The 14528-nt window shown below is 45.0% G+C and overlaps 1 protein-coding gene across 3 annotated transcripts in view; it reads left to right on the top strand.

The window, feature by feature from the left end:
• Positions 1-14528, top strand: part of LOC129838664 (ankyrin repeat and sterile alpha motif domain-containing protein 1B-like) — a 245952-nt gene that overhangs the window by 35331 nt on the left and 196093 nt on the right. For all 3 annotated transcript variants that reach the window (XM_055905781.1, XM_055905783.1, XM_055905784.1), the window contains exon 4: positions 8634-8735. In XM_055905781.1, the coding sequence (XP_055761756.1) occupies positions 8634-8735 (102 nt within the window). The remainder of the gene's footprint in view (positions 1-8633; positions 8736-14528) is intronic.

Consider the following 14528-nt stretch of genomic DNA (forward strand, 5'->3'; position numbering starts at 1 on the left):
ATGATATGGAGAGAGAGAGGGTAGATGATATGGAGAGAGAGAGAGAGAGAGAGAGAGAGAGAGAGAGAGAGAGAGAGAGAGAGAGAGGAGAGAGAGAGAGAGAGGAGAGAGGAGAGAGAGAGAGAGAGGAGAGAGAGAGAGAGAGAGAGAGAGAGAGAGAGAGAGAGAGAGAGAGAGGAGAGAGAGGAGAGAGAGAGAGAGAGAGAGAGAGAGAGAGAGAGAGAGTAGATGATATGGAGAGAGAGAGAGTAGATGATATGGAGAGAGAGAGAGACAGTAGATGATATGGAGAGAGAGAGAGACAGTAGATGATATGGAGAGAGAGAGAGTAGATTAAATGGAGAGAGAGAGAGAGAGTAGATTATATGGAGAGAGAGAGAGAGAGAGAGAGTAGATGACATGGAGAGAGAGTAGATGATATGGAGAGAGAGAGAGTAGATATGGAGAGAGAGAAGGGGACAGTAGATATGGAGAGAGAGAGAGAGAGTAGATTATATATATATATATAGAGAGAGAGAGGGGGGGACAGTATATGATATGGAGAGAGAGCGAGAGTAGATGAGAGAGAGAGTTTTTATAAAACCTTTATTTTCTACTCAATTATTAACATAAATAATGACACTGCCTTTTCAGAAATGAAACACTAAATGTAATTCCTACACAAAATAAATAAAATAAAAATACAAAAGAACATATACATTCAACTTATTTCATCAACAAAAAATAATTTCCCCTCTACAAAACAAAGCGCTCCTTCGTATCCCCACTTCTCCTCAAACAATGGGAGATCTTTTACAGCTGAGAAGAACTCAAAATCCACTTTTATTCTTGCTTTCACTAATCCTTTAAAAACACATCTTATATCCTTCTCATATCCCGTGTCTATCTTATGTTTCCTACTCAAAAAAATTGACATCTTAGCTTGTCCCAAAATAAAATTTAACAATTGACATTTTCTTTTCTGTTGCTTACTATATTGAAACCCCAAAATAAAAACATTGTTATTGAAAATCTCACCTACAGCTCTAAACAAAGATTCCAGTATTTCCAATAGAGGCTTTATCCTCTCACATTCCATAAAACAGTGAAAAATGGTTTCTCTTATATTACAAAAAGGACATCCATCTCTAACATCTGAGTTAATCACAGATACAAAAGCATTAACTGCAATAATGCCATGTAAAACCCTCCATTGCATATCACCAGTACCCTTTTGTAACGGTGGTTTGTACAGTGCTCTCCATGCTGGCTTTACCTTGTCATCAATTCCTAATTTTACCCTCCATGGAGTGTCTTTTCTATTTTTCAATTTATCTTTATTTAACACCTTGACACACCCCCTATACAAGTCTTTCCCATTCACCTCATCCAAACCCACCTCCTCCAACCCTCTCAAATCCAACAATAAACCCTTTCTCTCTGACTCTGGGATATTTGGTGTAATCCCTAGTCTTGGAAATGAGACGTCTTCATCTTGTACCTTCTTCTTGTGGCTATTAAGCATTCCCCACTCTTCCTCTGACAGAGCCTTCCTGCAGCTTCCCAGCATTTGTCCGACAATCCTTTCCGACCTCACCCCCAAATGTTTAGCCACCCTGTCTTCCATCCATTAAGTCAGGCCCTGCCATAGCCATTAACTGTTTTAAGGTGATAATTTTGCCCTTCACCAGAATCTTGGAGAAATGTGGAACAGCTTCATTTGTAGAATCCAGTCTTGCCCCATACACCAGAGGTTCCTCCAACAACCAATGCACTGACTCCGCTGAAGTTCGTCTGGACACCTTCATTATGCTCCACACTCTGAGAAGACCTCTGTAAAACGGAGGTACTCCCTCCCTAGAAATCTAGCTACTATCAACCAGAAATAAAGCCTTCTTTAAACCTAATCCTCCAACCCTCTGTAACACAAGGCCTGCTACCCCCCTCCACACCACATTTTCCTGTCCATAAAGCAACCTTTGAATAAACTGAAACCGGAAAGCAGCAGCCCTACTAGCAAGATGTACCAGACCTTGTCCCCCCTCTTCTTTTGACAAATACAAAACACTTTGTGGAACCCAGTGATATTTATCCCAAAAGAAATCCACAATAATTGCCTGTATCTTAGCCAGAAGGCCAGATGGTGGTTCTAAAACTGCCAACCGATGCCATAATGCAGAGGCAATCACATTGTTAACTATAATAGTTCGCCCCCTATATGACATTCGAGATAACAACCAACGCCATCTCCTCATCCTCCCTTCCACCATTTCAACCACCCCAATCCAATTTCTTTCCATAATCCCCTCATCTCCTAGGTACACTCCAAGATACTTAAACCCTCCCTTACACCATTCCAGGCCCCCTGGCAAAGCCATGATCCCTCCAGACCATTCTCCAATCTGTAAAGCACAACTCTTTTCCCAATTTACTTTTGCAGAGGATATTCCCCTAAACCGATCAACCATTAGACTCAAACTATCCACCTCCGCTTTGATTTTTCACTAAAACAACTACATCATCAGCATAGGCTGAAAGACGAATAGGAGGAATATCCTCTGAAAGGTACACCCCTTCAATGCGACTTCTAATGCTATTTAGTAGTGGCTCTATAGCAATGGCATATAACATCCCTGATAAAGAACATCCCTGCCTAATACGTCTACACACTTTAAAAGGAGCACTCAAACCACCGTTAACTTTCAATACACTTTCAATGTCACCATATATCACCTTTATCATGGCAATAAAACCAGAGCTGAACCCAAACGCCTCAAACGTATGCCATAAATATTGATGTTCAACTCGGTCAAATGCCTTTTCCTGATCAATTGAAATTAGACCAGCATCCAACCCAATAGCCCTAGAGACGTCCAAAAAATCACAAATCAGAGAAATGTTATCCCCTATCTGCCTGCCAGGAACACAGTAGGACTGGTCCGTATGTATGATTTGCCCCATCACCTCCCTCAGCCTGTTGGACAAAGCCTTGGACAGGATCTTATAATCAGTGCACAATAAAGCCACCGGCCTCCAGTTTTTCACCTCCCTAGGGTCTCCCTTTTTGGGCAGTAGGGTGAGGACAGCCCTTCTGCAGCTTATTGGTAGTAACCCTCCGGTTAAACTATCATTAACTACTGCTAGCCAATCCTCTCCCAACATAGTCCAAAAAGACTTAAAAAAGTCAACGGGAAGCCCATCAATGCCTGGTGCTCTTCCATTTTCCATGCCTTTTAATGCAGAGTATAACTCCTGCAAAGACAATGGTTGCTCAAGCTCAACCTGAGCTTCTGCAGCCACCTTTGGGAGCCCATCAAGGAACTGCTGTGTCACTGTTTTATCCTCTTTGTACTCACACTTGTAGAGCTCAGCATAGAACTCTACTGCCCTCTTTCTAATTTCACTAGGGCTAGTGAGCTTTTGTCCAACAGCTGATTTGAAACAATGAATAATTTTTCTTTGTCCATTCTTTTTCTCTAAACCAAAGAAAAATTTGGATGAGGCATCCATTTCAGAGATTCCCTGAAACTTACTTCTCACCAATGCCCCCTGTGCTATGATACCCAGCAGGTCTGCCAATGCAACTTTTTTTCTCTTGAGTGCCTGCGTATGGCCTCGATCTCCTGTGGTCTCAACCAACGTCATGAGTTCCACTATTTCAAACTCTAGGGCTTTCATTGATCTGGTGATATCCTTGGTGACATTCCTCGTGTATTGATTACAAAATTGTTGAATCTGGATTTTCCCTATATCCCACCACTTTTGAATGGATACAAAACTGTCCTTTTGAGACCTGCACCTCTCCCAGAAAAAACTACAACATTTCCTGAAGTGAGCATCACTCAATAAAGTAATATTAAAATGCCAGTATACGCTTTTGGGTTTTACATCGTTAATGAACACCACCTCTGTTATTAAACAATGATCAGAAAATCCCACTGGGGTTATCACACTTGATTTACAGACCTGAGATTGATGCTCAAAACAATAAAACCTATCTAACCTGGCCATAGAGATGGTGTTCTCTCTCACATGCGCCCAGGTGTACTGCCTTGTGCCTCCATTTTGACTCCGCCAAATATCACACAATTCATGTGTTACAATGAGGCGTTTTAAAAAAGTCCTTGAGGCTATATGAGGTTCTTGGTGATTTCTATCTAAATCACTGACTGTGCAGTTAAAATCCCCAGCAATAAATAAATAATCTTCATTGTTACATTTCTCAATGGTATTTGATAATGTCTCTAAAAAACATACCCTCTCAACTGCCACCACTGGGGCATATACATTTATCAGACACATAGTGATGTTTTCATACCTTGCTCTAACTTTTAATAACCTCCCCTCAACTACCTCTTCAACCTCATAAGACAAAGGCAAAAACCCTCTTGAGAACAATATAGCCACACCCCCACTTTTAGAATTTTTATGACTACACACCACTGTCCCCCCCACTCCTGTTTCCACATAACTTCATTTTCCAAATTACTATGCATTTCTTGTAGAAAATTTATGTCACTTCCCTTTCCCCTAATTAACTCATACACTATGGCTCTTTTTTTAACATCTCTTGCCCCATTTATGTTTAAAGAAGAAATCTTAAAACTGCTCATGAATGAAAAAAATATACAGAGGAAGATACAGACATCCCATCTCTTTACAGAGTTAAAACTGCAACTGAACTCTTTCATTTTCTTTAGAATTTACATCACTTATCACTCTCGTGACCACTTTCTTAAGTCTAGCAATTTCAGGGCTTGTCAAACCTCCCCCCGTTATTTTTGACATCAAAAACTTTGCTTATTCAATAAACAATTCACTTTCAGGGAAAAAATCAGTTATATTGTAATCCTGCATATATTTCTTCCCTTTTGTCAACTTCAGAAATTGACGTACCTTCTTAATACCATATCTCCAGTCCTCCCCAATTATCTCGCTATTTTGTTGTGACGCGTCAGATGACTCACTCTCGCTATCTTCCCCAGAGGAAAACTCCACCATCTCTTCAACCTTTTCATCTTCAACTAATTTATCAATCTCTACCTTCCTCTTAGAATTAGACCCTTCACCACCCCCTACATTCTTTCTCTTACTCCTCAGTACTTTGAAAACAGCTTCTTCCTTTCCTGTTATTTCAATTTCCTTTTTATCTCCAATTTCATTTTCCAGCACTACCTCAGCGACGGCAGTCGCAATCTCACCGACTGTTTCCCCTCCCTCTTTGTTCTGATCCACCACAATTGCCCCCGTATCCACACTGCCTTCCTCTCCTCCTTTTCCAACCACATCTGCCCACCTTCTTCCTTCCCCTGTACCTTTAGCAGTTTCATCCCTTCGCGTTGATGCGTTAGCTGTACCATCACTATAGCTACTACCGGGCTCTGCGCGCTCCTTCTCAGGACAACTACGCACCAAATGCCCCTCTCTTCCACACCCAAAACATTTCATTGATTCAGTACACTGCTCAAAAAAATAAAGGGAACACTTAAACAACACAATGTAACTCCAAGTCAATCACACTTCTGTGAAATCAAACTGTCCACTTAGGAAGCAACACTGATTGACAATAAATGGAATAGACAAATGGAATAGACAAAAGGTGGAAACTATAGGCAATTAGCAAGACACCCCCCAAAACAGGAGTGATTCTGCAGGTGGTGACCACAGACCACTTCTCAGTTCCTATGCTTCCTGGCTGATGTTTTGGTCACTTTTGAATGCAGGGGGTGCTCTCACTCTAGTGGTAGCATGAGACAGAGTCTACAACCCACACAAGTGGCTCAGGTAGTGCAGTTCATCCAGGATGGCACATCAATGCGAACTGTGGCAAAAAGGTTTGCTGTGTCTGTCAGCGTAGTGTCTAGAGCATGCAGGCGCTACCAGGAGACAGGCCAGTACATCAGGAGACGTGGAGGAGGCCGTAGGAGGGCAACAACCCAGCAGCAGGACCGCTACCTCCGCCTTTGTGCAAGGAGGTGCACTGCCAGCGCCCTGCAAAATGACCTCCAGCAGGCCACAATGTGCATGTGTCTGCTCAAACGGTCAGAAACAGACTCCATGAGGGTGGTATGAGGGCTCGACGTCCACAGGTGGGGGTTGTGCTTACAGCCCAACCACCGTGCAGGACGTTTGGCATTTGCCAGAGAACACCAAGATTGGCAAATTCGCCACTGGCGCCCTGTGCTCTTCACAGATGAAAGCAGGTTCACACTGAGCACATGAGCACATGTGACAGACGTGACAGAGTCTGGAGACGCCGTGGAGAACGTTCTGCTGCCTGCAACATCCTCCAGCATGACCGGTTTGGCGATGGGTCAGTCATGGTGTGGGGTGGCGTTTCTTTGTGGGGCCGCACAGCCCTCCATGTGCTCCATGTGCAGAGGTAGCCTGACTGCCATTAGGTACCGAGATGAGATCCTCAGACCCCTTGTGAGACCATATGCTGACACATGCACATTTGTGGCCTGCTGGAGGTCATTTTGCAGGGCGCTGGCAGTGCACCTCCTTGCACAAAGGCGGAGGTAACGGTCCTGCTGCTGGGTTGTTGCCCTCCTACGGCCTCCTCCACGTCTCCTGATGTACTGGCCTGTCTCCTGGTAGCGCCTGCATGCTCTGGACACTACGCTGACAGACACAGCAAACCTTTTTCCCACAGTTCGCATTGATGTGCCATCCTGGATGAACTGCACTACCTGAGCCACTTGTGTGGGTTGTAGACTCCGTCTCATGCTACCACTAGAGTGAGAGCACCGCCAGCATTCAAAAGTGACCAAAACATCAGCCAGGAAGCATAGGAACTGAGAAGTGGTCTGTGGTCACCACCTGCAGAATCACTCCTGTTTTGGGGGGTGTCTTGCTAATTGCCTATAATGTCCACCTTTTGTCTATCCCATTTGCACAACAGCATGTGAAATTTATTGTCAATCAGTGTTGCTTCCTAAGTGGACAGTTTGATTTCACAGAAGTGTGATTGACTTGGAGTTACATTGTGTTGTTTAAGTGTTCCCTTTATTTTTTTGAGCAGTGTATATAGAGAGAGAGAGGGGAACATAGACAGTAGATGATATGGAGAGAGAGAGAGTAGATTATATATATAGAGAGGGAGAGAGAGGGGGGGGGCAGTAGATAATATGGAGAGAGGCAGTAGATGATATGGAGAGAGAGAGAGAGAGAGAGAGGGGGACAGAGACAGTAGGTGATATGGAGAGAGCGAGAGGGGAACAGTAGATGATATGGAGAGAGAGTGAGAGGGGGACAGAGACAGTTGATGATATTTAGAGAGAGAAAGGGGGACAGTAGATGATATGTGGAGAGAGAAAGGGGGACAGTAGATGATATGGAGAGAGAGAGGGGGACAGAGACAGTTGATGATATCGAGAGAGAGAAAGGGGGACAGTAGATGATATGGAGAGAGAGAGAGAGAGGGAGAGTGAGAGGGGGACAGACAGTTGATGATATGTAGAGAGAGAAAGGGGGACAGTAGATGATATGGAGAGAGAGAGAGTGAGAGGGGGACAGAGACAGTTGATGATATGTAGAGAGAGAGGGGGGGACAGTAGACAATATGGAGAGAGAGAGAGAGAGGGGGACAGACACAGTAGGTGATATGGAGAGAGAGAGGGGGACAGAGACAGTTGATTATATGGAGAGAGAGAGAAAGGGGGACAGTAGATGATATGGAGAGGGAGAAAGGGGGACAGTAGATGATATGGAGAGAGAGAAAGGGGGACAGTAGATGATATGTAGAGAGAGAGGGGGGGACAGTAGATGATATGGAGAGAGAGAAAGGGGGACAGTAGATGATATGGAGAGATAGAGAGAGAGAGAGAGAGAGAGAGGGTGGGGGGGGGGGCAGAGACAGTAGGTGATATGTAGAGAGCGAGAGGGGGACAGAGACAGTTGATTATATGGAGAGAGAGAGAAAGGTGGATAGTAGATAATATGGAGAGAGGCAGTAGATGATATGTAGAGAGAGAGGGGGGGACAGAGACAGTAGATGATGTGGAGAGAGAGAGGGGGACAGAGACAGTTGATTATATGGAGAGAGAGAGAGAGAGAGAGAGGACAGTAGAGGATATGGAGAGAGCGAGGGAGAGTGGTCTTTGTCCCTCGCCCCCCCCCCCTCCCCCCCCTCCTCTTCCCCTTATTTTCCTCAATCGCTTCCTGTTTCCTCTGTTGTCTTGTTGCACTTCCAGTGAGGAACCCCGGGAGGCCATATTGTTTTTGTCCGGGGGGCTTATTTAGATGAGTGACAGGCCTGTACCGGTGTACTGTCTGACCCCTGTCATCCACCCAACCTTCTCCTCTATCCATCACTCTGTGTGTGTGTGTGTGTGATACAGGATGGACACAGCTAGCTTCCTCTGTCGGTAAATTGTCAGACTGAAATACAGTATGGATGTTTTCCTTGTAAATTTCTCCAAGTGAGTCAATTTAGGATCTTTGTCCTCCTACATGCAACACTTTACAGTGCTTCCCCTTTAAAATGTCTATATAGATTTACTTGTTAAGGGAGTGTGTGCAGGAGGCTAGATTTGTGTGTGTGTGTGCGTGTGTGCGTGCGTGCGTGTGTGCTTGCTCGTGTGTGAGTGTGGGGTGGCGTGGCTGGGTGCCTGTCTGACCCATGGTTTTGGTCTTCTGTCTGTCTGTTGCAGGTATTGATGCCAACATCACAGACTGCCAGGGAAGAACAGCTCTGGAGATCCTCAGAGAACACCCCGCACAGAAGTCCCAGCAAATCACTGCACTCATGCAAGGTACCACACACACACACACACACACACATTAACATACACATGCATTAACATACACACACATTAACATACCCACACATTGACATACTCATGCATTAACAAACACACACACATTAACATACACACACGCATTAACATACACACACGTGAGCATGTGTGCACACACCTCTCTCTCTCTCCCTCGTCGTGACTGTGTACGTGGTTGTTTAGAGTACCGGGCGGTGTAGTGTCCGGATGTGTGCAGATTGATACAAGTCGTTCCAGGAAGTTTATCTGTCCAATAGGGAACAAGAACAATGTGAGCCCTCTGTGTTGCTCTTCCTATACCTAGGGGGGGGGGGGGGGGGGGGGGGGCATTCTCTTACACAACCTAATGCTTCAGCCATTGTCTTCTGCTCTCAGAGGACGATGCACTGTTGTCACTAGTCCTGAGTTGGTAGTGTAGGAGAATTAGTTCACGGGTTAACTCATTGAGTTGAGTGGCGTGGTTATCTGCAGTTATGGCGAAGCCACTAGAAAGACTCTGGGATGTTCTGTAGGGGTGAGTGGTTTTGGGTTTGTGGATGGGAATTTAAATGTCTTGGTTGTCCTTTTCAAATCAAACTTTATGTGTCACATGCGCCGAATACAACAAGTGTAAACTTTAAACGTGAAATGCTTACTTACAAGCCCTTAACCAATAGTGCAGTTCAAGAAGAGTTAAGAAAATATTTAAAAAATAATAAAAAGTAACACAATAACATAACAATAACGAGGCTATATACAGGGGGTACCGGTACCGAGTCAGTGTGCGGGGGTACAGGTTAGTTGAGGTAATCTGTACATGTAGTTTGGGGTGAACTGACTAGGCATAGATAATAAACAGCGAGTAGCAGCAGTGTACAAAAGGAAGGGGTCAATGTAAATTGTCCGGTGGCGATTTGACTAATTGTTCAGCAGTCTTATGGCTTGGGGGTAGAAGCTGTTGATGAGCCTTTTGGTCCTAGACTTGGCACTCCGGTACCGCTTGCCGTGCGGTAGCAGAGAAAACAGTCTATAACTTGGGTGACTGAATTCTTTGACAATTTTATGGGCTTTCCTCTGACACCGCTTATTGTATAGGTCCTGGATGGCAGGAAGCTTGGCCCCAGTGATGTACTGGGCCGTTCGCACTACCCTCTGTAGCGCCTTACGGTCAGATGCCGAGCAGTTGCCATACCAGGCGGTGATGCAACCGGTACAGTATGCTCTCGATGGTGCAGCTGTAAAACCTTTTGAGGATCTGGGGACCCATGCCAAATCTTTTCAGTCTCCTGAGGGGGAAAATGTGTTGTTGTGCCCCCTTCACGACTGTCGTGGTGTGTTTGGACCATGATAGTTCGTTGGCGATGTGGACACCAAGGTACTCTCGAAACTCTTGATCCTCTACAGCCCTGTCGATGTTAATGGGGGCCTATTTGGCCCGCCTTTTCCTGTAGTCCACGTTCCTCTCCTTTGTCTTGCTCACATTGAGGGAGAGGTTGTTGTCCTGGCACCACACTGCCAGGTCTCTGACCTCCTCCCTATAAGACGTCTCATTGTTGTCGGTGATCAGGCCTACCACTGTTGTGTCGTCAGCAAACTTGATGATGGTGTTGGAGTCATGTTTGGCCACGCAATCATGGGTGAACAGGGAATACAGGAGGAGACTAAGTACACACCCCTGAGGAGACCCAGTGTTAAGGATCAGCATGGCAGACGTGTTGTTTCCTACTATTACCACCTGGGGGAGGCCCATCTGGAAGTCCAGGATCCATTTGCAGTGGGAGGTGTTTAGTCCCAGAATCCTTAGCTTGGTGATGAGCTTTGTGGGCGCTATGGTGTAGAACGCTGAGCTGTAGTTAATGAACAGTATTCTCACATAGGTGTCCAGGTGAGAAAGGGCAGTGTGGAGTGCGATTGAGATTGCATCATCTGTCGATTGGTTGGGGCGGTATGTGAATTGGAGTGGGTCTAGGGTGTCCGGGAGGGTGCTGTTGTGAGCCATGACCAGCCTTTCAAAGCACTTCATGGCTACTGACGTGAGTGCCACGGGGCGGTAATCATTTAGGCAGGTTACCTTCACTTCCTTGGGCACAGGGACTATGGTCGTCTGCTTGAAACATGTAGGTATTACAGACTCGGTCAGGGAGAGGTTGAAAATGTCAGTGAAGACACTTGACAGTTGTTCCGCACATGCTTTGAGTACATGTCCTGGTAATTCGTCTGGTCCAGCATCTTTGTGAATGTTGACCTGTTTAAAGGTTTTGTTCACATCGGCTACCGAGAGCGTTATCACACAGTCATCCATAACAGCTGGTGCTCTCGTGCATGCTTCAGTGTTGCTTAACTCGAAGCGAGCATACAAGGCATTTAGCTCGTCTGGTATGCTCGCGTCACTGGGCAGCTCGCGTCTGGGTTTCCCTTTGTAGTCCGTGATCGTTTTCAAGCCCTGTCACATCCGACGAGCGTCAGAGCCGGTGTAGTAGGATTCAATATTAATCCTGTGTTGACATTTTGCTTGTTTGATGGTTCGTCTGAGGGCATAGCGGGATTTCTTATAAGCCTCCGGTTTAGTCTCCCGCTCCTTGAAAGCGGCAGCTCTAGCCTTTAGCTCGATGGGGATGTTGCCTGTAATCCATGGCTTCTGGTTGGGATATGTACGTACAGTCATTGTGGGGATGACATTGTCGTTGCTCTTATTGATGATGCCGATGACTGACGTGGTGTACTCCTCAATGCCATTGGATGAATCCCGGAACATATTCCAGTCTGTGCTAGCAAAACATTCCTGTAGTGTAGCATCCGCGTCATCTGACCACTTCTGTATTGAGCAAGTCACTGGTACTTCCTGCTTTATTTTTTGCTTGTAAGCAGGAATCAGGAGGATAGAATTATGATCAGATTTGCCAAATGGAGAGCAGGGGAGAGCTTTGTTTGCATCTCTGTGTGTGGAGTAAAGGTGGTCTAGGATTTTTTTTTTCTCTGGTTGCACGTGACATGCTGGTAAATATTTTGTAAAACTGATTTAAGTTTGCCTGCAATAAAGTCTCCAGGAAATTGGAGGGACACTTCTGGTTAGGGTGCGTTACACACAAATGCAAATTGCACATGTAATTGTTATTCTATTTACCCAGAGTCAGATGAACTTGTGGATACCATTTGTTTGTCTCTGTGTCCAGTATGAAGGAAGTTAGAGCTAGTGTTATGAGCCAATGCTAACTAGTGTTAGCAAAATGACTGGAAGACTACAGCTATGCTGGTGTATAGAGGCAGTACCGAGCGATTTCCACTAGATGGGCCAGCTGCAAAGTCAAAATTAGAAAAATGTATGAGCTTTTTGGTCTTCATTTAAGGTTAGGCATTAGGTTTAGCAGTGTGGTTAAGGTTAGGCATTAGGGTTAGCAGTGTGGTTAAGGTTAGGCATTAGGGTTAGCAGTGTGGTTAAGGTTAGACATTAGGGTTAGCAGTGTGGTTAAGGTTAGGCATTAGGGTTAGCAGTGTGGTTAAGGTTAGGCATTAGGGTTAGCAGTGTGGTTAAGGTTAGGCATTAGGGTTAGCAGTGTGCTTAAGGTTAGGCATTAGGGTTAGCAGTGTGGTTAAGGTTAGGCATTAGGGTTAGCAGTGTGGTTAAGGTTAGGCATTAGGTTTAGCAGTGTGGTTAAGGTTAGGCATTAGGGTTAGCAGTGTGGTTAAGGTTAGGCATTAGGGTTAGCAGTGTGGTTAAGGTTAGGCATTAGGGTTAGCAGTGTGCTTAAGGTTAGGCATTAGGGTTAGCAGTGTGGTTAAGGTTAGGCATTAGGGTTAGCAGTGTGGTTAAGGTTAGGCATTAGGGTTAGCAGTGTGGTTAAGGTTAGGCATTAGGGTTAGCAGTGTGGTTAAGGTTAGGCATTAGGTTTAGCAGTGTGGTTAAGGTTAGACATTAGAGTTAGCAGTGTGGTTAAGGTTAGGCATTAGAGTTAGCAGTGTGGTTAAGGTTAGGCATTAGGTTTAGCAGTGTGGTTAAGGTTCGGCATTAGGGTTAGCAGTGTGGTTAAGGTTAGACATTAGGGTTAGCAGTGTGGTTAAGGTTAGACATTAGGGTTAGCAGTGTGGTTAAGGTTAGGCATTAGGGTTAGCAGTGTGGTTAAGGTTAGACATTAGGGTTAGCAGTGTGGTTAAGGTTAGGCATTAGGGTTAGCAGTGTGGTTAAGGTTAGGCATTAGGGTTAGCAGTGTGGTTAAGGTTAGACATTAGGGTTAGCAGTGTGGTTAGGGTTAGACATTAGGGTTAGCAGTGTGGTTAAGGTTAGACATTAGGGTTAGCAGTGTGGTTTAGGTTAGGCATTAGAGTTAGCAGTGTGGTTAAGGTTAGGCATTAGGGTTAGCAGTGTGGTTAGGGTTAGGCATTAGGGTTAGCAGTGTGGTTAAGGTTAGACATTAGGGTTAGCAGTGTGGTTAAGGTTAGGCGTTAGGGTTAGCAGTGTGGTTAAGATTAGGCATTAGGGTTAGCAGTGTGGTTAAGGTTAGGCATTAGGGTTAGCAGTGTGGTTAAGGTCAGGCATTAGGGTTAGCAGTGTGGTTAAGGTTAGGCATTAGGGTTAGCAGTGTGGTTAAGGTTAGGCATTAGGGTTAGCAGTGTGGTTAAGGTTAGGCATTAGGTTTAGCAGTGTGGTTAAGGTTAGGCATTAGGGTTAGCAGTGTGGTTAAGGTTAGGCATTAGGTTTAGCAGTGTGGTTAAGGTTAGGCATTAGGGTTAGCAGTGTGGTTAAGGTTAGGCATTAGTGTTAGCAGTGTGGTTAAGGTTAGACATTAGGGTTAGCAGTGTGGTTAAGGTTAGGCATTAGGGTTAGCAGTGTGGTTAAGGTTAGGCATTAGGGTTAGCAGTGTGGTTAAGGTTAGGCATTAGGGTTAGCAGTGTGGTTAAGGTTAGGCATTAGGGTTAGCAGTGTGGTTAAGGTTAGGCATTAGAGTTAGCAGTGTGGTTAAGGTTAGGCATTAGGTTTAGCAGTGTGGTTAAGGTTAGGCATTAGGGTTAGCAGTGTGGTTAAGGTTAGACATTAGGGTTAGCAGTGTGGTTAAGGTTAGACATTAGGGTTAGCAGTGTGGTTAAGGTTAGGCATTAGGGTTAGCAGTGTGGTTAAGGTTAGACATTAGGGTTAGCAGTGTGGTTAAGGTTAGGCATTAGGGTTAGCAGTGTGGTTAAGGTTAGGCATTAGGGTTAGCAGTGTGGTTAAGGTTAGACATTAGGGTTAGCAGTGTGGTTAAGGTTAGGCATTAGGGTTAGCAGTGTGCTTAAGGTTAGGCATTAGGGTTAGCAGTGTGGTTAAGGTTAGGCATTAGGGTTAGCAGTGTGGTTAAGGTTAGACATTAGGGTTAGCAGTGTGGTTAAGGTTAGGCATTAGGTTTAGCAGTGTGGTTAAGGTTAGGCATTAGGGTTAGCAGTGTGGTTAAGGTTAGACATTAGGGTTAGCAGTGTGGTTAAGGTTAGGCATTAGGGTTAGCAGTGTGGTTAAGGTTAGGCATTAGGGTTAGCAGTGTGGTTAAGGTTAGGCATTAGGGTTAGCAGTGTGGTTAAGGTTAGACATTAGGGTTAGCAGTGTGGTTAAGGTTAGGCATTAGGGTTAGCAGTGTGGTTAAGGTTAGGCATTAGGGTTAGCAGTGTGGTTAAGGTTAGGCATTAGGGTTAGCAGTGTGGTTAAGGTTAGACATTAGGGTTAGCAGTGTGGTTAAGGTTAGGCATTAGGGTTAGCAGTGTGGTTAAGGTTGGGCATTAGGGTTAGCAGTGTGGTTAAGGTTAGCTTTCAAATCTGATTTGCTG

Source organism: Salvelinus fontinalis, chromosome 39 (assembly GCF_029448725.1).
Source record: "Salvelinus fontinalis isolate EN_2023a chromosome 39, ASM2944872v1, whole genome shotgun sequence".
NCBI classification, from domain to species: Eukaryota; Metazoa; Chordata; class Actinopteri; order Salmoniformes; family Salmonidae; genus Salvelinus; species Salvelinus fontinalis.